The sequence below is a fragment of the Myotis lucifugus genome, unplaced genomic scaffold (assembly GCF_000147115.1).
Source record: "Myotis lucifugus unplaced genomic scaffold, Myoluc2.0 scaffold_46, whole genome shotgun sequence".
NCBI lineage: Eukaryota > Metazoa > Chordata > Mammalia > Chiroptera > Vespertilionidae > Myotis > Myotis lucifugus.
This window is the reverse complement of record NW_005871094.1, coordinates 320,582-346,566: the sequence shown is the minus strand read 5'-3', so window position 1 is coordinate 346,566 and position 25,985 is coordinate 320,582. Positions and strand designations below refer to the sequence as shown.

The window sequence follows — 25,985 nt, the reverse complement described above, 5'->3', positions numbered from 1 at the left end:
TATCTAAAGCTGCAAAGAAATACTGTCTCCATATGGACTCTAGTCAACATTATTACGCTTTAAAATCTAATCTTTTTTTAAATTGATAATAAAGGCAAACACATTATTACCCTGATTAAATGGTCGCAATCAAATCCTAACTTAGTTTCTAGTGGAATGAGGGAGGACTGTGTGTCCATGAGAACTGCTCTGCTTCTTGGTCTCTGTGGGTCACCACTCCCCACAGGCTGTGTGCACAGGGTCCCACCAGGACGGCAGGAGGCCCCATGCTCTTGTTCCTCTCCATCGGAGTCACAGCAGGCTAGAGAGGTTTTGAAAAGTCATCCTGGCTAGGAGTCCAAGTACCGTAAAAGATTTAGGGGGAAATGAAGCCTGTACATGTATGAAAAAATAAAATGCTGCTTTCAAAATGTGTACTTAGAATCAAGGTTTTTAAGAACAGAGCTAGTTCATGAAGCAAGCTATGGCTTTGGGACCGACTGACCCCAGCACTTCTCCCACATTGCCTTTCTCTTCCGACCTGCACCAAACCGAAGGGGCCCGGGAGAGGAGACAGACCTTCTTTGGGAGAGAAGTTTAGGAACTGATCCACTTCGTGAGGCTCCAGCTTAATCTTAGGGATGACTGTCTGGCACGAGGAATCAACCTAAAGGAAGAATTTCAAACACAGTTTTTAAAAAAACAGTAACAACCTCAATGAAACACCCAAGGGAGCTATTTGTCATCTGTGTCTTTCTCTGAGGGGCAGCCCCGCATCGCCGGAGCCGGCTGAGGCCCAGCTGAACACAGGCGACTTTGCCAGGGAGCTGGTTTAGCCTTAACCCCCCTCTCACTGCCAAACCTGGCATTCCAGCAGATGGAACCCGCAGAATCTTCAAATTAAAAGCCCAGGGCTCACTTACTAGTCCTTTTTCTACTGTTTTTATGGGAATAGAAATGCCTCGTATCACAAAATAGTCAGAAATTTTTAACGAGCCACAGGCCTGCACCAGTTCGTGCAGAGTAAGCACTGGGTGAACCACCCTCATTCATTCTCTCCAGGCTGCCTGATGACTGGCGATATCTACCCATGAACTATTTGGTAGGAAAAAGAGAAAAGGTATCTGGTTCATGCACAGGGAGCAAGGCCATGACCCTGACCTTTCTAGCTACTTAAAACCAACTCCTCTATAGCCAGGAGCCCCATCCAGTGAAGAGACTCAGGTAGCTACTGAGCAAGTTATGATTCTGGTCTACTGGCAGACACTGGAAATACCCAGAGAGAAGGTGAAATTCTACCTGCTGTCGGCATGGAATTGAGCAAGGAAGAAATTCCCAATTTCTTATGTTTTCCATGGGCAACACAATAAGAATTGGTAGGTGTGTGATCCAAGAATTGAGCCATTGCAACTCAGCATTGCAGTAGGAAAGTAAAATATAGCACAGGCACTAGCATTCCCGATTGCCGTGGCTCTGTAAGCCATGAATCGCCCCATCATCTTAACCAGGACCTTTCCACTGCCTTAAAAATCAATACATGGAGGATTTCCTTTATTTACCATGGATATCCAGCTGTTGGTTTATTTTGTAATAGCAATCACAGAAAAAATAAATCATACTTGCTACCAATTTTTCTGGACAATGCCTTTAAAGGAAATTATATAATCAATGCTGACACCAAATCAACATATCCTTGATACATACATACATAGTTAGCTCTCCTTAGACATATTCAGCCACTAGCTCCAAACAGATGAAATGCCTTATTAGAGAATGAGAAGCTAGGTCTTTTGATCTCATTTGTTTATATGGAAGACAATTGAGAGTACCCCAGTATTCATTTCCAGAGGAGGTTCCTCCTTTTCAAACGGGGTGGAGATGGCTGTGATGGTCAGAGTGACAGAGGGAACAAGTCCTGGGGGTGACTCCTCCGTAATCGGCTCGGTCTTGATGGTGGTTGAAGGAAATTCGGTAGACAGGTACCATTTCTCATTCTCCACTTCATCTGTGGGAAAAAGACAAGCACACCTGTGAACTGGCTCCGGGCATCAGGCATAAGTAAAACAAAGGACCACTCTCATCTTTCTCCTCAAAAAAAAAAAAAAAGAAAAAAAAAAGGCTCCAACAAAGAATGATTGAGAGTAGAATAAAAGGAAATATAATGAGGGTGTGAGACATGGATAGAAGAACCAATGGCAAAGTAAGAAACCATACTTGCATTCATGTGAGCGTCATTCGCTAAGGAAACTCTAGGAGGGTCCATGAAAAAGAAAGAACCTTGGCTTCCTGTACAGACAGGAAGGAAGCTGGGAGGATAGGAAAGAGAATAGGAGGGAGAATTGCAATGTGTCATGTTTTATACTTTTTGGTTTTCAAACCAAGTTAATGTGTTATCTATTTAAAAATAAACAAATAAGCACATTTAAAAATAATAATAAAAAGAGACAAGTGGTTGGCCACCAGGGTCTCAGGAGAGAGGACTGCAGACAATGGTTAGGAGGTATCTCTAGCCTTCTCCCAATGGACAGTTATTTGTTTTCTTCTTTTTTTTTTCTTCTCACTCTCAGTCGTTTGTTTTCCCACAACCCCACTTATGCTTTAAACCAGACCTAGACGTCCAGAACTTTACTAGCCCTCTGGGAAACCAGAGTTAGTCACCAATGCCTGGCCCTTGCCGAAACGGACTACATACGCATCCAGACAAAAGGGTTGAGTCTTGGCGAGTCTTGAGTCTTGGTTTGCTACTGGCTTTCGTGATCATGACAAGGCCTGGAGGTAGCAACAAAGCAACACAACAGAGCAGACAGAAGCTCCTCTACCACTTAACCCACACTTTCCCAGGACCCCACACAGCACCGTATTTCAGACATACCGCCTCAGCACAGCCCTGGAAGAGCAGGAAGGAGAGCAGGAAAGGAAAGGAGGAGATTGCAAACAGGCACAGAACAAGAAAAAACAAGTGAGGGATTCTCCAGAATCAGCATTCCTTACCTAATCCCAGTTTTACTAAAATGAGGAGAAAATAAACAGAGATAGGCTCCCAGGCTTCATGAAGATATTTAAACACTCACACAACATGTTGGTGAGTCATGACTGTTCAGGGAAGCAGTAATTCGCATTATGAAATGATTTTACACTCAAGAACTGGACTCAAGTTTTCTCATGAAAAAGCACAAGGAAATCACCCACTACTGCCAGGGGTGGGAAGCGCGGGCACCGAAGCTAAAAACTAAAGTTTACAAATAATAAATGGTATTTCATAAGCAACTTCCTTCCAACACAGGAAACAGTGAGATTCCCATTCACAAAGGAAAATGATCTGCCCCCTAAAGCCAAATTATAATGGACTTAATTATCCCAGCCCCAATTTGGTTCCTGAAGTAAAACGAAGACGGGCAAGGAGATGTTTTGCTTTCAGGGCTAGTTCTAGAATGCTGCTCAGTATGGTGGAGTGATGGAGAGTTTCCATCTTTCTGGGGTGAGCGCCACATCCTGGCAGAGGGGGAGGGGAGGGGAGAGGAGGGAACAAAGGGCCTTTGATGGCAGCCTGAGGAGGGAGACCACACTGTACTTGACACAGATTTCTGCTGGCCAGATGGGCGCCCAGCTCAGCTCAGAGAAGCAGCTGCATGAGGAGCCAAGAGAAGACTCCAATGCCTCTCCCAAAAGGAGCTTAGGAAGGAGAAGACTGTCACCTGCAAGAAAGAGACAGTGAAGACAGATGTGGGGGAGGGTGGGAGAGACGGAGAGAGAGCAGAGATCACACGTTCTCCATTCAGCAATGGCATGTGGATGTCTCCTCTGAGCAATATTTAGCTGAAAGAGACAGGATGATGAAATATATAGCCTCCGTGTTTATTAAAATTAACGGTCAGGTGACATCCCTGAGAAAAAGGCCTCAGGCAATTACCAGGAAATTGTATGGCAAGGCCAGATCCCCTGGCCATGAAGTTATGATGACGGTGATAAACCTTAAGGCACAAGTCAAACAAACGAAAAGGCAAAAAATAAACACAAAAAGCAAATACAAAGTTATGACAAAATGAAGACAGGTAATGAAATTGGTTCCTCCAATCTCACTAAGCCATTCTCAAAGGGCACACATTTATAAAATAGGTCAAGATAGTTTACATTCTCAATGTTCAGTGTCCTGTTCCCCTGTTTTAAAAGAAATTTATCCATATAAAGTCATTGCTCTATCGGAGACAGGACTGAAGGACAAATCATGATACTTGAATTATAAAACAAAACTTTCTCAAACACAACTGAACTCTCTCTCCAGGGAGAAGCCGAGGAAGCTGCCTCTCCTCCCCTGAGCTTTTTAAAGGACAAACAGGTGGCATTGCCTTCATGCCTCCACTCCGATAGAGTAATTTGGGCCTCTACTTGAAAGATACTTTTTGAGTTAGAAGTTTATGACCATCAAGTGCAAATATATCATTTTCCAGGTGAGGAAACTGACATGCAAGCACAGTGCAAATTATGCGGGACCCAGATCTCTGCACACCCAACCAATATTCTTGCCATTAAGGAAACAGCTAAACATGCAGACAAATATTTGTGCACAAATTGGCTCATGACAGCATTATTTTTAATCACAAATCACTGAAAATAACCAAAACATTGAAGAGCAAGGGCAAGGTTAACGAATTATGGCGTACCCATACAATAGACTATTTATATATCCAATAACATTACATATATCAAACCTTTTTAATAACACGGCAAAGATTTATGATAAAATATTAAGAAACAAACCTGGATATTAATTTGTATACTATTAATGAAGAAAGTAATAGAAAAAAAGACTAAAGGAAATATGCCGAAAGCATATCTCTGGAGAATAATTCAGAACACATATGACATTTTTGTCTTTAAATTTTATGCTCTTTCTAAATTGCCTGTACTGAGTATACATTGTATGTGGATGCTCACACATGGGGATGGCCTGCTTCTTCCTGCACTACTTTATGCCTTAGGATGGTAATTATTAGATAGAAGCTCCAGTGGCTCAAGGTCCATTCAGCATCCTTTGAATTAACAAGAGTCAATGAGTACCTTAATATATATGGAATAAATTGCAATACTGGCTCCAGTTCTTCAGTCCTCCAGCTATTCGTGTCCTTTGCCATGTATTTTGTAGTACCCTCCTACTGTGGACTAGTACCCATCTTGGGACTGGCCATGCAATTTGATTTGGCCAATGGGATGTTAGCTTCCTAACACAAGTGGAGTCTTAAAATGCATTTACAGCCCTCGCCAATATGTCTCAGTGGATAGAGTATCAGCCCACCCGCCAAAGGGTCATTCCTGGTCAACAGGCTGTACCTGGGTTGCAAGTTCGATCCCCGGTCCCATTGGGGCATGTGCAGAAGGCAACCAATTGATGTGTCTCTCTCACATTGATGGTTTCCCTCTCTCTCTCCCTCGCTCCCCTTCCCTCCCTTTCTCCCACTCTCTCCAAAAATCAATGGAAAAAATATCCTCAGATAAGGATTAACAACAACAACAAAATAACAACAAATGCATTTGCACAGCTGGAGTTACACACTTGTACTTTTGCCATCATATGAGAAGGATGTGTCAGAACAATCTATTGATCCCAGGAGGATGACAGACACACAAAAGAGAGTTACCCCCAAATAAGCCTGGCTAAAATTAGCCAACTCTCAGCTGGCGTTAGACATGTGAGTGCATCCAGCAAAATCACTCAGCTGGCCCTCCCCTTTAGCCCCCACCAAATCAGCCAGCCTCCAGCCAAGGCTCAGACATGTGAGCTGTAATAATAAATGATTGTCGTTAAAGGTAATAAGTTTTGCATATTTTATTATGAAGTAACATAGCTGGCTGATAGAATATAATTGAATATATATTCAAGAAATCAAATCATTTCATCAGAACCTATTGCAACCAAATAACTATACCTCATTTCCATAATAATTCCTCTAAACCATCAATTGTGAACCATATCAACTCATATTTTTCGACGGACTCATTAGGCCTATCAGTTATGTCACAGAATAAATGAGAAGAAAAATCAGCCAGTAAAAAACCTGGTGAGAACAAACTTTTTGAAAATTAAATAAGTATGCCTCATCTGAATCCCTCAGCATTCCAGTGGCAGTTGGAATTGGAGAAAAGGGCTTTCATTCTGAACTACTGGGTGTTGGCTTGTACTCTGTCCCTCAGTGGAAATAAATATCAAATCATAGAAAACAACATGACAAATGTAACCTATGAGGTATGAGGTTAACAAAGGATAGAGTAAAAGGGAATGAGTAGAACATGTATTATAAGTTTCCACCCGACCTTATTTTCATATTTTTATTTTATTGGCAAAAAAGATCAGCAAGACCACCATGGCTTAGAACTGAAATTATCCTTAGACATTTGGGTTATTGGCTAAACTACAAAAGCAAGTGTCAACACATATGCTACACCCTCTAATTTCTAAAGCTTGAAGCTCAGATATTGAGTTAAAAATGTTTCCTCTAAATTGTGTTTACACGCCTTTTAAGTTTCATCGCAGAAGGAGAATATCACCCAATAAGGTCAGGAGTGCACACAGTGGGGAGTAAGAAGAAGCCCTGCCTGTCTTCTGATTTCATTTAAACAGCTTCCTGTCAGAGGTCAGACTCAGCTGGCACATTTTCTCAGCATCACCACGCAGCTATCAGCAAGAAAATAAAAACAAGCCACTGTCACATGATGATGAGCAAGTCCTCCACAACCAAGGACAAAATGGAGCAGCGTGAGCCATGGGGGTGGACGCCAGGGGCATTCACACAGCAGGGTGAGTAGAGGAGTTGAAGAAGACGTGAAATCTAAGCCAATGTGGAGGCAACACCAAAATGCAGGTCCTCAATCATTTCCATGTGTTCTGCATAAATAATTGCACTGGATAGATACTGATTCCTGGGAAGAGGGAAAGAAAAGATGCAACTCTAAATTAGGAGCACATGGTATATGTATAAATGTTATACTATATATGTATGTTATTATGTGTATATACGTGTATATACATGTGCGTGCATATACATATGTGTATACGTATAGTGTGTGTGTATTCTAAAAAAGAGAAATCACATGTGACAAGTACCACTTACAAGATATATCCATTTGCTAATTACATAACATGTCTAAAGTGAAAAGAAACTTTTAATAAATTAAACAAATATGCCTCAGCATTTGATAACTGTTTGCTCTTTGAAATTTTTCAAAGGAGTTAGCAAATCTTGATCAGTTTTTGATGTAAAAATCTCTTCAAGGAAAAACAGTAAGGCTGGGTTCTAGAGGCTGGAAGAGGGCAAGACTTCAGTGGGATATGTCGGAATCATACGAAACTACAACCAACTACACGTTCAAATGGAAGTTAGAGGCCTGTCTGCCCGTGGTCCCCTCCCTGGGTGACTTAACACTGAAATAACCTTCAGCCATGAGTGGCAGGACAGTGTAAAAATAGTAAACACTTAACTGTGAGTATTTACTAGGTGCTAAATATTGTCCTAAGTGCTTTACATATTTTAATTCATTCGATCCTAAGAGTAGCGGTGTAAAGCAGGTGCTACTACTACCCCCACTTTACAGACAACGAAGAGATTAAATAACTCACCCAAAGTTATGCAGCTGGTACAGCGCAGACCTGGATTCACACTAAGGCACACCACATGCACAGCCTGTGCTCTGGCCACTCTAGTATACTGCTTTTCAGGAAGATGTCAATCAATGGTTAAATACAGCTGTAACCAAGAGTGATTATTCTTCCACTAATGTTATCTTGAGCCCATAATTAGCCATTACAAAAGGTGACATATTGGTTCTTTTGATGTTGCTTACCTTAGTTTATATAGATTTCTAATCTAATCTCCACAAGGTGAAAAACTCCAGGTTAAGATAACCCAATAATAGCTAAAACATTCTGAGTGCTCACTATGCCCAGCCCCATTCTAAATGTTTCCATGTATTAGACCAGCGATGTGGGAAGCCGATATAGGATTAAGCCTCGGACTGACCTGTTGGCAAAGTCACAAACAAGTCCCAGTTTAGAGGGCACAGTCCTCTTAAGCATAATTAGGCTTGACCTTATGAGCTCCCTAGATCTTATCTGGGAAGCTAATGGGCTGAGGGAAGTGCAACAAGAACAACAACAAAAACAAGTGAAACTCACAAAAACAGTGTAAACAAGTGAAACTCACAAGAACAGTGTAACTTTGGTAACCACTACCTTGTTTACCTTCGACTATAAAATAAAGGCTCAGTTTGCCTCGGGATCTTTCTCTGTGGCCTCAGCCAGGCACAGGAAGATCCACGGAGACTAAAGAGAGTTAGAGAGTTCTGAACGCTGTCTCCGTGTAAAACATTCTTCGCCGACTCCGTCCACACCTTTGGGAACCCCTGGCCCCCCGGGGCTGGACCCTGGCACAGTGATTGTCAACCTTTTTCCTCTCGTGGCACACATAAACAAATTACTAAAATTCTGCAGCATAACTAAACATATTTGTTGCTGATCTGACAAAAAATATAGGTATAATTTTTAGTTATTCACACGGGACAGCTATTGTTGTGTCAGCTGCTGTCATTTTTTATTTGACAATCTAAGGGAAAAGAGGTCAGTGCCCCTGACTAAATAGTCGAGTACTGCATGTTTTAAAAAGTCCCGCGGCAGACCAGTTGGAAATCGCTATATTAGATAACTATCCAGTATACTAGTAATTTCTCTCGGATACCTCCCTCCCTGTTCTTTCTTGCTTGGGTATACATATCATGGCCAGTTGGTAAATTATGTATTTAATTATGCAGTAAGTAATTTACATAAATAATGATATCTAACATTTATTTAGTGCTTACTAATTGCCAGTCACTCTTCTAAATGCTTACTTAATACATGTTATTAACTATTAATTATTAATCTCTACAACAACAGTATGAGGTAAGTGTTATTATTCCCATTTTAAAGATTAGAAAAGCGAGGCACAAGAGTTAAGCAACTTGCCCAAGATCCCACCATTCATAAGAGGCAGAGCCCAGATTCAAATCCAGGCAATTTAACTCTGGAGATGAACCGCTATATTCTGACAATGCTCTGCTTTTAGCACCTCAGGTCCTCCTGCAGGATACAGTGGTTAGAGTATGAGTTAAATATCTGTGGGGCAGAGGATTGACTTCAAAGATTTATTTAGAAATAAACTTTTTTTTTCTTTCTGAAGTTATGATTCTCACTCATAAATTTCCAAAGTAATTTTAATTGAGATAGATGAAAACATTGCTTTCTTATACTAGTCTAGCATTGCAATGACTAGGCAGACAAAGAAGTCATTTCACTTTTTTTTTTTAAAGGAGAAGCATTATTATCCTTTTTACCTGTTGGAAAAAGGAAATAAAAGGCAATGCCAAAATGGTGATGGATAACCAAAGAGCATATATCACAAGCCTGGGCTGTTCAACCCAACAGGTTCTTTCTTCAGCCCATCCGTGTCAGAGGACCCAGTACTCTCTGTAAGCAAAGGACCTGCACATCTCCCCACCCCACAACCCCCCGTGCGAATCTACCCCCTCTAATTAAGATGGCTCAGACTAATGCTCTTGTCAGTGGCCCAAACTAAACACGATGAAGACACAGCTCTTCATCACTCCTCTGTGACTGTCCCTCGGGTCCCACTTCCTTGGGACATTTCAACATCAAGCATCTCCAACGCTGCAGACTGGAAACCTACGTCTTTATGACTCACTTCTACCCCGTCCTCAGCATACTCTATCGTGTGCACATTCTGCCCCGGGTTTCACTTAAACATTTCAAAACCCACTGTTTTCTTTGTCACGCATACTATGCACCTTCCCATTTTCCCTGGCATTACTACAGCCATGTACACTTCCCCTGCTCTGCCATCATCAGCCAAGAGACATTCTTTTCTAGTCTCCCAAAACCTCCATCCCACTTTCCTAAGGCCTTGTTGCCCAACCAACATTGAGTCACTCACTGCCTCCAGCAGGCGGTCCCATTTCCCCCAGGCTACCTCATACCAGCAGCATTGCTCATCTATAGCGCACAGTAATCTGTTTTCATTCCCACATGTGAAAACAGCTCCATAAATTTAGTTTAGCTATACTACGCCAGCTACCCCGCCACCCATAGCCCCTGCTAGAAACCTGACTAGCTTAATCAGAAGGAAAACAGTGATTATTTATGTCCCTGATCCCACCTCTCTAGACCTGAAACAGCCACAGTTAGAGTCCCTTATCCCACCCCAAATAAAGTTACCTTGACTTGTGCATGGTACAAATACTGTACTAGACCACTTCTGTATTAGTATATGTTATGCTGAGTCTGTTGATTTTTCATATATTTTCTTTTTTTTTTTAAATATATATTTTATTGATTTTTTTACAGAGAGGAAGGGAGAGGGATAGAGAGCTAGAAACATCAATGAGAGAGAAACATCGATCAGCTGCCTCCTGCACACACCCCACTGGGGATGTGCCTGCAACCAAGGCACATGCCCTTGACCGGAATCGAACCTGGTACCCTTGAGTCCGCAGGCTGACGCTCTATCCACTGAGCCAAACCGGTTAGGGCATGATTTTTCATATATTTTCTAACTTTGTTCTTGTATCATCTGGGAGGACAGGGACCATGTCTAGTTCTCTCCAAACATTCTTAGTCCAGTACTACTAAGTTTTCTCCTTAGAAAGAAGACTGCAATTAAGGAGCAAAGCAAATGAATACCTAGCCTCCCTATTTAATTACAAAGAAACATGAGTAAGATAGAGTAACTCGTGGTGAGATGCAAGACTTGGTCATTCAAATATAAGCTTGTATTCCTCAAACAAAGCATAGACATAGCCACAGACATTTTACATTTTACTTGGATATTTCTGCTTATCTCTTTATAACTTCCTTTTTTTCCCCCAAACAGAAAACCCTGCCTAGCATCTGGTTAACAGCCATAATCACAGGGAAAAAGGATTGGGCTGGATGTAGGGTGTCTTTCTGGTACTTTTGAAGGCCGAGCCGACATTCCTAGGACTGGCTCCTGTGGTTGCTGAACCACATGAAGTTCTTTAGCTCGAGTGTTTCAGAAAAGTCTACAAATTTAGCTCTGAAGACAGATGACTCCTATGTAATCTTAGACCAGTGTTTCCCAGCTTTTTTTGTTTGTTTGTTCACAGACTTTTTTGAGATCTAAAAATAAAGTTATAATATGTTCTCAATAGAAAAACTGACACATGTTGATAGCCCAAAATTTTGTGTACTATTTTAGGAGTCTACAGTCCATCTGGTGTCCATGATGGGATAGTAGGGTATGAACATCTCATATATATAATGCCCTGTATAATTGGCTTGGGGTTCAAGGAGGGAGGGAGAGGAAGAAGGGAGAGTTAGCAGAGAAAGAACAATGAAGGAAGACAGGAAAGAAAGAATGGCTAGAGTGGGAGAAAGACAGAGGAGAAAGGGGAAGAAGAAGGAGAAAAAGAAAGAGGAAAATCCTAATCAACTTGGAGTTTCTACTCAAACTTTATCCTATCACTTTGCTTCAGGCTTCGAAGCAATTATAAAAGAACTAGAGGCCCAGTGCATGAAATTCATGCACGAGTAGGGTCCCTAGCTGCTGCCGGCTGGGGCCTTCATTTGTTCCAAACCGCTCCCTGGTGGTCAGCGCACGTCATAGCGAGCGCTCAAACTCCCGGTGGGTAGAACTCCTGAGGGGACACTTTGCAAATTAGGCTTTTATATATATAAATTGCCTTTAATCTAAATAAAATTGGACAAGATGATCTGATTTACAGGCTTCCCCAGTTGTGATGAAATACATACTATCATCACTAGAAACAAGAACTCCTAGTTTTGCTTAAGCTGTTTTCCCAAGGCAAGAGGTGAAGAATGTGAACTTTAGTGGGAACAGCAGTTTTTAAGTGTTGCCTAAGGAACCATCCTCCTCCTCCAACAGGTAAGTGATCTGCCCAACAGAGCACTTGGATCAAGAGGGATCCTTGTGGACTGCTCCTCCCTTAAGGGGGATGTAGAATGGGGTTCAAATGAATAAAATAATTTGGTTCCCAAAAATTTGGCCATCCACAAAACTCAGAAAAACAACGGAAGCTAAGACCTAGACAAAGCTGCCCTGAGCAAGTTCCCCATCCATTCACGCCCACTGCCTTACTCACACACCCAAATGGTTCCTTCCCATGGTCGTTATCCCCTACTAATAAAAGTGCTTTTGCTGACATAGGAAGGTAGGTTTTACTCAGAGGGAAACTGGCAAATAATGAAGATGAACTGGGGGTCAGAAACTGTACAAAATATATCTGACATGCTGTACCGGTTCTCAGCAAAGTACTAGCACAACCTATTGCAACACTGGATCTATAAATAGAACAAGGGGCCAATTGGTGGAACTGCAGGATGTGTGCTTTGGCCTAATGACTAGATAGGCTTCCTGGAAAAGATGGACTGATTATTTCTCCTCACACTGAGCCATTCGCATAGGTGGCACCCATGAGTCCCATTACCTTGCACTGATATTGATTAGAATTTAAAAACAAAGAGATAGACCACCTGAAACTCATATAGTATTGTATATCAACTGTAACTGAAAAATAAAAAATATTTAAATTATATTCTCCAAACCCTTCACTGCATTAAAGCTTGTGATATAGCCCCAGAATAATAATAACAACAATAACAATAACAACAGTGTTATCACGGAAAAGAAAGGGACCCTGAACTTTTGGAAATCTGCTTATTTTCATTCATTTCACCAGGAATTTTTTACCATCACCAGGGTTTTAATTCTATTCAACACTTCAAGGCCCAAATAAATTCTGCCTCATTTAGGCAATTTTTCCTGTGACCTTCAATGTGCTCTCTCCTCTCAATTTTCACAGTTTCATTTCCTCCTGGGACATTATTCACAACTGTCTGATCAAGTATGTGGGTACCTGGCATCTCCATGAGGCTCTGAGCTACACAGAGGGAAGATCTAAATGTTACTGTTGCATCCCATAAGAGCCTAGGTTGGTACCTGACACACAGTGGGTGTTCAACAAGCATGTAGACTTGAAGGGGACAGTTAGTTTGCTAGATCGTTCAGTGGTTCTCAACCTTCCTAATGCCGCGACCCTTTAATACAGTTCCTCATGTTGTGGTGACCCCCAATTTCATTGTTACAAATTGAACATAATTAAAGCATAGTGATTAATCACAAAAACAATATGTAATTATATATGTGTTTTCCGATGGTCTTAGGTGACCCCTGTGAAAGGGTCGTTCGAACCCCAAAGGGGTCGCGACCCACAGGTTGAGAACCACTGGTTTAGGTCATCTCTAATCTGCATATTCCAGAATGGCAAGGGCTGCAGAATGGCTAATTACACAGATGTTAATTATATGAATACAATATACAGTAAGTATTGTACTTGCTGTTTCCTCTGCCTGGAGGCCTTTCCTTGAGCTATTCATTTACTAGTAGTTCTTTCCTGCATCTCCTGCTGATCTTTGCTCAAATGTTACCTTCAAAGAAAGACCTTCCCCAATTATCCTATTTAAAATTTCAACACACCCCTGCTATCATTTGAATGTTTGTGTCCCTCAAAATTAATATATTGAAATCATAACCACCAAGGTGATGGTAGTAGGAAGTGGGGCCTTTGGGAGCTGCTTAGGTCATAATGAGATTAGTGCCTTAAGAGACCCACAGAGCTCTGTAGCTCCTTCTGCCGTGTGAGAATAGAATTTGAAGTCAGCAACCAGAAGAGGGCCCTCACCCGACCCTCCTGAAACCCTGATCTCAGACCTCCAGCCTCCAGAACAGTGAGAAATAAATTTCTATTGTTTATAGGCACCTAGTCTGAATTCAGGTCACTCCTGAAAGTGATTTAAACTCTGCTGTATTTTGTTATAGCAGCTTGAATGGACTAAGACATATACACCCCCAACACAGGAACTACCTATCCTTTTTTCAAAATTATTTTTCTGTATATCACTGATCATCATCTAATATACTGTATGTTTTACTTTTAATTTTTCTTATTTTCTATTCCTCACCTCACATCATAGAATATAAATTCTATGGAGCAGAGATCTTTATATTAGTAAATTATATGTACTCCTTTACTCAGTAATGCTTAGAAAAATCCCTGGCAGGTTAAGCACAAGATAGATACTCAATAAATAGCTTTGGAATGAAATTTAAAAATGAATCATAAAGCATTAATAAAACACCTACCTCTACCTGGCACTGATCCTATTGAAGACACTGCACCTAATCAAATACATGGAGCCCAGTGGGTCTGCACAGTCAGGGGGCAAGCAGTGCATGAGAGAGCAGAGCAGGTGTCTCCTCTGAGGCCATCACCAAAGGTTAGGGCCCTGCTTCAGTCTTGCATACCTTTGTCCTTAACAAGTCCAGAACCACTAGATGGGTGAACAGCTACACCGTAAGGCACAGATAATATGTGCTAAAGGAGTTCAGACCCAGAAGAACTCACTTCAAGGACATCACTGCAAGAAGTGTGGTAGTCAGCTTCTGAGATATCCCCTAGGTTTCCTATCCTTCTGGCATTCACATCCTGTGGGTCTCCTGCCACAACGAATCAGGACTGCCCTATGGCACTGACAGAAACTTTCCAGGGCTAGGTCAGAAAAGGTATCTCAGCTCCAGCCTTGGTCTCTCGGATTCCTCACTCTTTGGAAGGTAGCTGTGCTCCCCACTATACTACCAGTGCATCCCTCATTCTTTGGGAAGCCAGCTGTCATGCTGCGATGACTCTCAAGGAGCCCAGGGAGAGGAACCAATTCGCCAGCATCAAACTGCCAGCTATGTGAGTGAGCCTCCTTGGAAGTAGACCTTCTCAACCTGGAGAACTCTGTAGATGGCTGTAGCCTTGGCCAACATCTAGTTTCAAACTCATGGGTGATCCTGAATGAGAACCACCTAAGTGAGCCACTCCTGAATTCTAAAATCCACAGAAATCATGCGAGGTAATAAATGAAAATTATTGTTTTCAGTCATTAATTTTGGGAGGTTTATTACACAGCAATAGATAACTAATACAAGAGGTCATGGAAATGACTTCCACAAAGGAAGTAGGGCTTGAAACAGAGCCATCAAAAAAAATTGTAGAAATAACAGGCAAAGCAGAAAAGCAAGTATGGGGAGAAACCATGAGCAACGGCAGGTACGAATGTTACCCAGAAACCACACCCACACAGAACCTCAGGATGGGAACAAATCTGAAGGACATTCGTACCTTTCATCTAATGCTAAAGTTCATTTTTAAAATAATAAAATGAAGGCAAGTGTTGCATGAATTTATCTAAGCTGAAACCCAGGAGAAGGTTGACTCCCTATAATTCTCCTCCATGTAGTGATACAAATGAGGAGTATTCAGTCACAACAGAGACCAACCACATTCCTGAGCCTGAATTGAGGTCACTCTTCAAAGCAATTTAATAAGAATTGAGGGAGGAGGAAGAGAGAGAGCAGGAGAAAGAGGGGAGGGAGGAGGAGAAGTAAAAGAAGCAGAAGCATGAGGAGTATTCAGTCACAACAGAGACCACATTCCTGAGTCTGAATTCAGGTCACTCCTGAAAGTGATTTAGTAAGAATTGAGGGAGGAGAAAGAGAGAGAGCAGGAGAAAGGGAGGAAAAAGAGGAGAAGAAAAAGAAGCAGAAGCAGGAGGAAAAGAAGGAAAAAGAAGAAATAACAACAATTATAGCAACTCTACAACAGAAGAGGAAAGAGGAGAGAAAGGAAGGAAAATATTGATTAACTGAAATGCTATGTGGTGGGCATTGTCCTAAGTTCTTTAAATACATCAGCTCATTTTACCCTCACCACAACTCCACATCCTCAAATTATTTTAGTTCTATTTCTTCCTCCCCGTGTTCGCAAGAGACTTCCCCTCACCCCATTCTCCTGAAAGTGGACAGCTACAGAGAAGGATTAAGTCATCATGCATCTAATCTCTTTTCAGGAAAAATCTGAGCACATAGTCAAGGTTCTAGCAGGGTCCAGCCAAGAAAGAATCTACTCACAGATTTGGGGCATTCCCTTCCCTGAGGATATAAAGTCAAATTTCCTAGACTGCTGATCAGTACACCTCCAGTCAAAGGAAGAACGTATCTGAGATGAAAAAGAAAAAACCTACAGCATTCTCTATCCCAAGAAATCATGTTTTACTGCCCCAGAGTCAGTTCTTCTAGAGGCCAGTAGTAGATCTCAGAACCTCTCCTGGAGGAAGGATTTCACCACAAAGGTAACCCCCTATTTAAAGAAGTAGATACAGGTATTTGCCTTTAACCAAAGGGAAGCATGGGGGGACTTGTTCTGTAGGGAGTCACTTTCCAAAGATTCTGCCGTATGTTCAGTGGTATAAGAAGGGGAGGAACCCCAGGTCAAGTTCAAGCCAGAGGAGGTGGCGTTAGTAAGCATTCCCCTCCACACCATCCTCCCGTGAAAAGAGGGTATATGCTGAACTAGGATTAGAGAATACAGTTTTTAAAACTTACTCAAGGTACTGAAATAGCTGGCTATACTTCTGAGAAAACAAAACATAGAAAATTAATTATAAAAGGTATATATACCTCAGAGAGTCTGGAAGATAAGGCATGTACCAATTAAAGGCCTACAGAGTAATGGTCTTCTTACTATGAGACCAGACTTTCAACAAATACCATCCCAATGGCATTGATGATGGACATGAAAGGGTCACCATCAAGAAAGTCTAGGAATGATCACCAAGATCTCATATACATGGGGCTCAATAGAACATTCTGGAAGTGGACGAAGAGGATGCCCAAGAAGCTTCTATGGAGAAGAGTAGTCATAAAAACTCTTTCTCATAAAAAAAATGATAACATGGAGCATTATGCTAAGTGAAATAAGCCAGTCAGAGAAAGATAAATATCACATGATCTCACTCATATGTGGGGTATAATGATCAACATAATTTGATGAACAAGAATAGATGCAGAGACAAATGGCGGGGGCGGGGGGGAGTGCTTAGAGAGCAACCAAAGGACTTGTATGCATGCATATTAGCATAACCAATGGACACAGACAGACACTGGGGCGGTGGGGGCTTGCCTGGGGTAGGAATGGCTGGACGCGGGCGAGGGGGGGGGTCAAGCAGGGAAAAAGGAGACATATGTAAAACTTTAAACAATTAAAAAAAAAGGTCTTGGACTCTTGAAACAATAGAATTATCAACCAGATAGGCCATCCTGGTTTGTAAAAGGATGCTTTGCTGCCCAATCCACAGGATCACAGAAAACAATTACTATCATCCAGTGAGAGCACGTTCCCAGAGTACACAGGCTGGGGTACAGAAATGTGCCCTGTGTCTCTCTGCATTTCCCCACAACCCAAGCACAAAGCTGCACACAGAGTAAGATGTGGCTACCGTGGGTGCTGACAGTACTATAGCCCACACTCCACACCCTCAAGTTGCTCCCAGTCAAAGGTGCCAAGGCCCCTGCTCTGAGTTTACCATCATTGAAGCTGTCACTGTTGGTAACGTGGGTGAACGGTGACTGGGCCCGCGGCTCCTCGCTCAGAGAATAGCTGTGCTCGGCCTGGATGAGAGGGGCTGGGGATGTGGGGGATGGCTCCACCTCCATGGACACACTCTTCTCTGACAGGAAAGGGTCGTTCAGCAGCTGACCCAAGACGTTCTGGGAAAACTCATCCAGGAGTTCTGAGAAGTGCTGCAAGAAACAAAGCAGGAAGAACTCAGTTTCTCGGTACCAGGATCTGATATTTACACACGAATTCGAAAGCAAATATATCATCCAGAGCTTTAAATGAAATCACTGAGATACAATGTTCAGTTATCTATGGCTGCACAGCATACTACCCCAAAGTTCAGGGGCTTAAAATACCACAGTTTATTATTTCTCACACTTGGTGAGTCGCCTGGGTGGGTGAGCTGATTTCTTCTGGGTTCCATGATAGAACCATAGTGAGCTAGAAGGTTGGCTGGGGGCTGGGCTGGGCCAGGACAGTGGACACCTGGGCCTTTTGCTCAAAGAGGCTTCCTCAGCTGGAATTGCTCACATGGTGGTAGAAATATTCCAAGAGGGAGCAAAACAAAGCTGAATGACCTCAGAAGTCACAGATCATCCCTCCCTCCACATTCTTTTGGTCAAGGCGAGTGACACGGCCAGCCCAGATTCAGGGGGTAGGAAAATAGATTCCACCTCTCAATGAAGGAATGGCAAAGTCACACTGCGAGAGAGTGTCAGCATGACGCACAGGGGCCATCACTGTAACTCCCTACCACCATCTGCATTGGGAAGATTTTAAAATAGCTATCTTGTTATTTATAGCAAAGTGCCAAATTCAAAGGCATCAAAGGCAGCTCCTCTCCGTTCTCTCCGCCACCTGGGCTTTGTTCCTCTCCAGTTTTTCCTTAATCTCTTTTTATCCCTGATTTCCAACACCACCAACTCCCTAGCCCCCACCCTACCATGAAGATGATACAGGAATAATCCATACATATATTCACAGAGATCTCTACATCCCTTGTTCCACTGTCTCACCATGAAGAAGCTGCAGCCCCATCCACTCTCCCTCACTGACAGGGGGATGCTCGTGTCAGGAGGATCTGTAGAGCAGGATCCTACAACCTTGGCACCACTGGCAGTTTGGACTGGATAATTCTTTATTATGGGAGTGGGGTTGTGCTGTGCATTATAGGAGGTTTAGCAGCCTCCCTGGCCTCTATCCACTCGATGCGAATAGCACCCCCTATTTTTGAAATGAAAAATGTCTCCAGACACTACCAAATGTCCCGGAGCCAGGAGGGGTGTCATTCTTGGTTTAGAACCACTGCTATAGAGTATATTAAAAATAATAATGAGTTAATTCAATTTAAAAGTCCATTCTGACAATAGCTGTTAGAGCCATTTCTTCCTTTTTAACTTATCCAGAGGACAGACTAACATGTCATCCTTATTGATTAAATGTTAGGGATGTTTCTGGTATAGAGAAGAAGTTACCAAAGCAGATACAGCAATAAGAGAACTGACTGCAAATGGTGATATTTGGATGGGCAATGAAAACTCTTAGGATTCACATGGATAAGTTCTACCACTGAACTGGAGTGTCAGGGAAGGTGTTCTGAAAAGGAATATAGCTTGGGGAACGATGTAGAAGGTGGCTCTGAGGTGAGAGCTCTAAGATTAGGGAAGAACTTCTCTTGTAATAAAGGAGAGAAGCAGACAACACAGAGGAGGTCCTTGTAGGCTGGATCCCTAAAGCAGAGTTAGACTGGTGGCTTTCACCAATATCACAGACATGAGAAATGGCTGCATCCCATCAGGACAGAATGCAAGACCGTCACAGGACTTGGGCGCGTCCTAATCAGCATCAGTCATCTATGAGAACAAGACAGCATGGTTGGGAGAGAGTTCTCTGCGTACAAACACATTTAAAACTGAAAGGTCCTGCTCTGGCTGGTGTGGCTCAGTTGGTTGAGCATTGTCCCATGCACCAAAAGGTCACTGGTTCGGTTCCCCATCAGGGAACATACTTAGGTTGTGGGTTCGATCCCTGGTCAGGTTTGTACGGAAGGCAACCGATCAATGTTTCTCTCTTGATGTTTCTCTCTCATATCAATATTTCTCTTTCTCTCTCTCTTTCCCTCTCCCTTTTCTAATAAAAAACAAACAAACTCAATAAAAATATTTTTAAAATTAAAACTGACATCCTAAGGACCTTTCAGAATATCAAAGGGAAGAATTCCCAGATGCCAACTGTCTACATCACAATTACCAGAACAGTTTTTAGTAATTTTATAATGAAATATTTTAAACATTGGAAGAATTATAGAGAATAGTGCCACAAATAATCAGGTATTCATTCCTTTGGGGAAAAAATCTTATTTTTTTCATGTTTGCTGCTGCAACCTTTTTTCTTCACTCTTTTTTTAAAGAAGTAAAATATGCAAGGACTATAAAACTCCCACTCAATCGTCTTCTTTCCTCTCAAAGTTAACTACTACCCTAAACTTGGTGTTTATCATTCCCACCCACACTTTTACTGCGTGTGTATGTTTCCATTGTGCACATATGAACTTTTTAAACTTTAGTAAGTAGTACCGTACTTCACACATCCTTCTGCAACTTTATTCCCTCCAAAAAGGTTTTTTTTTAGATTTTTTCATGTTTATACATGTAGTTCTATTTCATTCATCTAAACCTCTGAATTGTATTCCATTGTATCTACCCATTTCTTCTTGAGGAGTATGTAAAGATTTTACTATTCTATATGATACTAAATAAACATTCTTGAACACGAAGGGAAATTTTTTAAAAGTACCAATCCTGTGACCCACCTTCGGAGATGTTGACTTAGTTGGCCAAAGGCACCACCACCAGTGATTCTAATGCTCACTTCAATTTCTGAACCACTGCAGGTCGGCCCCACCTCCACTCCCCTCCCCACCCCACTTTACAGTGAAGTCCCTAGAAGTTTACAAAGTCCCTGGAAGTTCAGATGTGCCCAGGTCAGAGGAAGAGTCATGTGTTTAGCAGCTACACATGCTAGACTTTAAATAGACACTGGGGATACAAAACAACAAAGAAGAAGATAGGAAAAGCCCATGCCTTCCCTGAGCCCACCAACATTATGTGCTATGAATCGCCCGGGGATCTTAAGACATAGATGCAGACTCCCAAGTCTCGTGGGCCTGAGGGTCTGCATTTCTAAGAAGCCCCCGGGATGCTGCTAGGCTGTAGCGAGGAGCAGAACAGCTTCAGGCTCAGATCAGAACCCAGGTTTCCTGGACTCCAGGATAACCTGTTCTGATTCCCTAAACAGCTCCCCAAAGACAAACTTACTGGTGGCCTGATGGTAAATATTCTGCAAGTGCCTGACGGAGTTCCTTTTAGGACCAAAGTTAAGGTAACGAAAGAGAAATAAATCGTAGGATGTAAAATGCAAAAGCAAGAGTTGGACTCGCAGTCCCTGCATTTCCAAACCACAGTTCTGTCCCCTGAGTTGCAATGTCGACTCTGGAGGGTTGTGCTGGCCCTGCTACACCTCTGGAATCCACTCTGTCCTGAGGCAAGGCTCCCTTTGATGGCTGCGCTTTCCCATGGAAGTTGCCAGGTTGGGCTACTCTGCTGACACTGTTTTCTTTCCCGGGTGCAGCACTAATGAATGTTTCCATGAACATCCCTGGCTAACCAATAATAAACCTTCCCAAACTGCCAACCATCCCTGAATCCCCTACTTTGGATTTTGTAGTAATTATCATCTTACCAAACAATTTAGCCCTAAATGATGATCAGTCCTGAAGAACTCAGAGTTGTTATCAAAAGCATTCTGATAAACTCTCCTCTGTTAACGAACCTCCTCAGAAGAAGGGACCAGCTGTGCCTAACCACCCAGCACACCTAGGAACTTAGCAAAATGGTGAGCACTGAGTAGTTCCCAGGAGACAGTGGTGTTGGAAAAGATATGCCAAACTTGTCCCAACCAGATGCGGTGCCTGGGCCCAGCAACCAGCCTCAGCTGGGTCTCCTTGACAGCTGCGGGCTCCAGGGCTCAGCAGACAGGTCAGCATCCCACTGCTGGTGCAGGGCAAGCCAGAACTGGCCCATCCTTAATGTCAGCCAGTGAGAGAGGGGCAGATGGTCTTGGAGCCCGAACACCAGAGAAAGGAGCAAAGTGAACACATGTTAACAAAGGATTACTCATGTGAACCCAAGGGCTAAGCAATTTTAGTTGCTCTTTCAAGAACATGGCCACAATAGCATTTCACCATTCTGCCTAACCGTCAAGTTTTAAGGGTTTACAAGTTTTAGGGGTTGACTTAGTTGGCCAGAGGCATCTATATTAAGGCACCACCACCAGTGAATCTAATGCTCACTTTAATTTCTTAGCTTTCCCACTCATTAATGCTCACAACAATCCCACTGTCCAAGATCTCAGTCACCTACTATTAAGAGACAGACCTTGGCCCTAGCTGGTTTGGCTCAGTGGATAGAGTGTCGGCCTGCAGACCGAAGGGTCATGGGTTCGATTCTGGTCAAGGGCACATGCCTGGGTTGTGGGCTTGATCCCCAGTGGGGGGCATGCAGGAGGTGGCTGATCGATGATTCTCTCTCATCATTGACATTTCTCTCTCTCCCTCTCCCTTCCTTTCTGAAATCAATAAAAATATTTTTTTTTTAAAAAAAGAGACAGACCTTGAACAACAGTCTACTTATTTCAGATTGACTGAACTTTTTCACATTGTTTCTCTAAGAAATAAATATTTGAGCGTCACAATCCAAATGCATGGAGATGTTCTAACAAGTATAAACCATGATGCTAGTCTTTGATGATCTTGATAGAATTGGGTGCTGAACTCACCTGATGAACTAAGTGTTGAACATGTTAGACTTTCAGAAAATGAGCTAGGTCAGCGGTTCTCAACCTGTGGGTCGCGACCCCTTTGGCGCTCGAATGACCCTTTCACAGGGGTCGCCTAAGACCATCCTGCATATCAGATATTTACATTACAATTCATAACAGTAGCAACATTACAGTTATGAAGTAGCAATGAAAATAATTTTATGGTTGGGTCACAACATGAGGAACTGTATTTAAAGGGCCAGAAGGTTGAGAACCACTGAGCTAGGTACTTTCCTATAAGGTAGACATGTCCCATTTATATATGGGGAAAATGGGGCTCAGAGTAGCTAGGTACATTGCCCAGGGTTGGGGTTGCACAACTGTAAAAGGTCGAGTTGAGATTCCACCCCAAGTCTAGCCGATTCCAAAGCCCATGCACTGTCTACCACAGCATGCTGCTTCATTTAAGTCAAGTTCTAAAGTTGATGCACAGTGGACACTAGAGTTAAAAAAAAAGAAAAGCCATGGCCAGTGTTGCTGCATGGTTAGAACATCTGCCCATGCACTGAAGGGTCACAGGTTCGATTCCAGTCAAGGGCACTTACCTGGGTTGCAGGTTCGATCCCCAACCCCAGTTGGGGCACATGCAGGAGGCAACCAATTGATGTGTCTCTGTCTCTCTCACTTTGATATCTATCTATCCCTCCCTCCCTCCCTCCCTCCCTCCCTCCCTCCCTCCCTCCTTCTTTCCACTCTCTCTGAAAATCAATGGGAAAAACATCCTCAGGTGAGGATTAACAAAAAAAAAGAAAAGAAAAGAAAAGAAGAAGAAGCCAGACTTATTGACAGCCCATCCACTCACTCATCCACACACAGTCTTCCACATTCAAAGTGTAGAAACACGCCAGAGGGGTGTTAGATGGAGAGGCTCCTGGTATCACTTCCATGGAACATCGGCAAGAAGGATGGAAATATTTACTTGCCCCTAGTGCATGGGTCTGCCAAAGGGTTCAAAGTAACGGTTCAGAATCTCCAGGTCGGAAGAAACCTCCTGACAGGGTTAAACCCCTGCCTCATGACATGAATGTTCCTCCCCCACCTCAGGGAAGACGTTTGGCAACTTCCTTTAAGAAGCTGTGTCGAGCCCTAGCCAGTTTGGCTCAGTGGATAGAGCATCTGCCTGCAGACCAAAAGGTCCCAGGTTCGATTCCGGTCAAGGGCACATACCTTGGTTGCAGGCTCCTCCCTGGCCCAGACCCTGGTCCGGTGCGTACAGGATGTGTTTCTTTAACATCAATGTTTCTCTCTCTCTTTCCCTCTCTCTTCCACTCTTTCTATAAATCAATGGAAAAATATCCTTGGGTGAGGATTAACAAAAAATAAAAAGTAAAGAAAAAAAGAATCTGTGTCGAGGTCTTGCCCCCCAATTACAAAATACCCAACATATAACACCCTCCAACCTGGCCCCAAATATCCTGCAAAGTCTTGTCTCCCTTAGAATAAATACATGATATTTTCATTCCAACCCTAATGGAGTTTCTTATGACATTGTAACAATTGTGCAGACCTGTACAAGCGCCTTCAGTTCTCAAAACCTCAGCTAATCCCCCCTGTATAGTGAGGATAACAACAGCACCAGCTTCCTGCTGTGAGGATTAAATTAAATAACATGTAATGCACTTAGCACTTCACTGACACAGCAATCATTTTAAAAAAATCTTTAAAAACACAAAACGCTATCACAATTAAAACAATGAAATGTTGGCATTTTCTACCTGCACACTGTTCTTCCTAGAACATCCTTTCATTTTCCTCTCTACCCATCAGGAAACTAAGACAAAACAAATCTATTTCTTTTCAGTCATCTTAGAGTCTAGGACCTAGACAGACACAGTTTATTTGATCTTTTACTTCCCTGACCCACTCCAGCCTTTCAAAGAAGAGTTACTTAATTTGATGGTTTTATTTTTCCTTGATGTTCCTTTCATAGCCAACTAAAATCTTTTGTCGTCAGGCCTTATAAACTATAACCCAGATGTCAACATTTTCCCCACCCCCTGAGCCTGGCACAGATCATAGATGGTGTGCGCTCATCAACAAACTATCTCGTTTCCATTAGAATTCTCCAACATCCCAGCCAAACAGAAAACAAATCCGAATTACAGCCTCGGCCTCCCAACAGTGATAAATAAGTGCTATCAGTTGTTTACAGTGTATCGCCAAATCTACAAATCAGGTAAATGAGCAGGAGACATTGCTAACCTCACATCAGTTCCTTCCTAACAAACCGCCATGGCTCTGAAGCATTCACACTTGTGCTTGAAGCTCATTAACTAGCTGTCAGAGGAGCTTGCAAGGAAAGAGTGGTTTATGTTCTGGGCCGCCGCCTGCTGCAAACAGTTGGCCCAAGGACACAGGCCATGGGGGTAAGGCAGGGGAAATAAAGTAGGAGGAAAATAAAGGATTCATAATTCCTGAGCTCGAACAACCGGTTGCATGAAGTTACTAAGCTCTCTTCCTCGTCCTGCTCCTGAGGTCCGCTCACTCAACACATACAGTGAGCAGCTACTCCGAGCAAGGCACCGTGCTCTATGAGTTACCTGAAAGGGATGTCCTGTTCCCCTATGGACCAACGTGCTCACAGAGCATGTTCAAAGCCATTTTGCCCTCCCAGGGCGGGCCCACAGGCATCTTCTGTGCTGGAGCGAACTGAAGAGTGGACCAGAGCAAGGACGGGAGAGCGAATCCGGTCCTGCACTTCACCGGCTGTCACTCCACCTCTTCTGGACTCAGTTTCCTTGTCTGTAAATCTCTCTCTCTCTCTCTCTCTCTCTCTCTCTCTCTCTCTCTCTCTCTCTCAGTGATAGTGTATACTTTACACTTGATCAGTAGTTTCTCACCTTTTTTTTTTATGTGTGGACCCTTTTGAGTATCTAAAGAAAGGTTCCCGCCCAAAATATACCCACAGGCACTACACACAAACACGGCTGCTTCCAGGTGGCTCGCCCACGCCCTGAAGCCTGCCCGTGGTGGGCAGAGGAGGATTCCATGGGTCCCCAGTTAAATACTCCCCGCAGAGGGAATAGCAGTAACACACAAATAGTGATAGGTCACTGCTAACAAGCCATTCAGCTCTAACACCCTATAATTTTCTGAAATGTTGCAAGCAATAGAACATGGGAAAGCTTTCCAACTTTGGAAAAGCAGGGGAAACGCCCTCTGGCTGCTTCTTGGGGGTTTTAGCTTTGTCCCCTGCTACTCTGCCCAGCAGTGAAGCAGACTGAGGGCAGGAGGTGAGGGGTTCAGAAAGCAGAGCCAGGGGACCCCCTGCAAGAGTGGGGACCCCTAGGCCTGCCAGGCTCCGCTGTCTGCGCCCCACAAAGACCCCATTCTCTAGGCCCGCTGCCTGGAAACGGCTGCCTTGGCTGCTGGCCCCTGGCTGATTCTTCGCTCTCAGGCAGAAGGGAAGAAGGGTTTTTAGTGAAAAATCGCAGCGAGGAGCCTTGCCCAGAGCACAGAACACTCCAGAGACTGGAGTCATGGAGGGAGGGGATGTGGTGGGGACAAGATGACCACCCCTAAAGCCACAAAGAAATGCAGAGAAATAATTCAGAGGGCAGGCCTCAAGTTCACTTTAGAAACCAAGGTTTCCCTCCAGCAAAAAA

At 43.1% G+C, this 25,985-nt stretch overlaps 1 protein-coding gene across 1 annotated transcript in view; it reads right to left on the bottom strand.

Moving 5' to 3' along the window:
* CREB3L2 (cAMP responsive element binding protein 3 like 2) overlaps positions 1-25,985 on the bottom strand; it is a 109,684-nt gene that overhangs the window by 27,851 nt on the left and 55,848 nt on the right. Inside the window, exons 2-4 of the mRNA XM_006088305.2 lie at positions 17,468-17,684; positions 1,809-1,984; positions 559-646 (exon numbers count right to left, since the gene is read on the bottom strand). Of these exons, the coding sequence (XP_006088367.1) occupies positions 559-646; positions 1,809-1,984; positions 17,468-17,684 (481 nt within the window). The remainder of the gene's footprint in view (positions 1-558; positions 647-1,808; positions 1,985-17,467; positions 17,685-25,985) is intronic.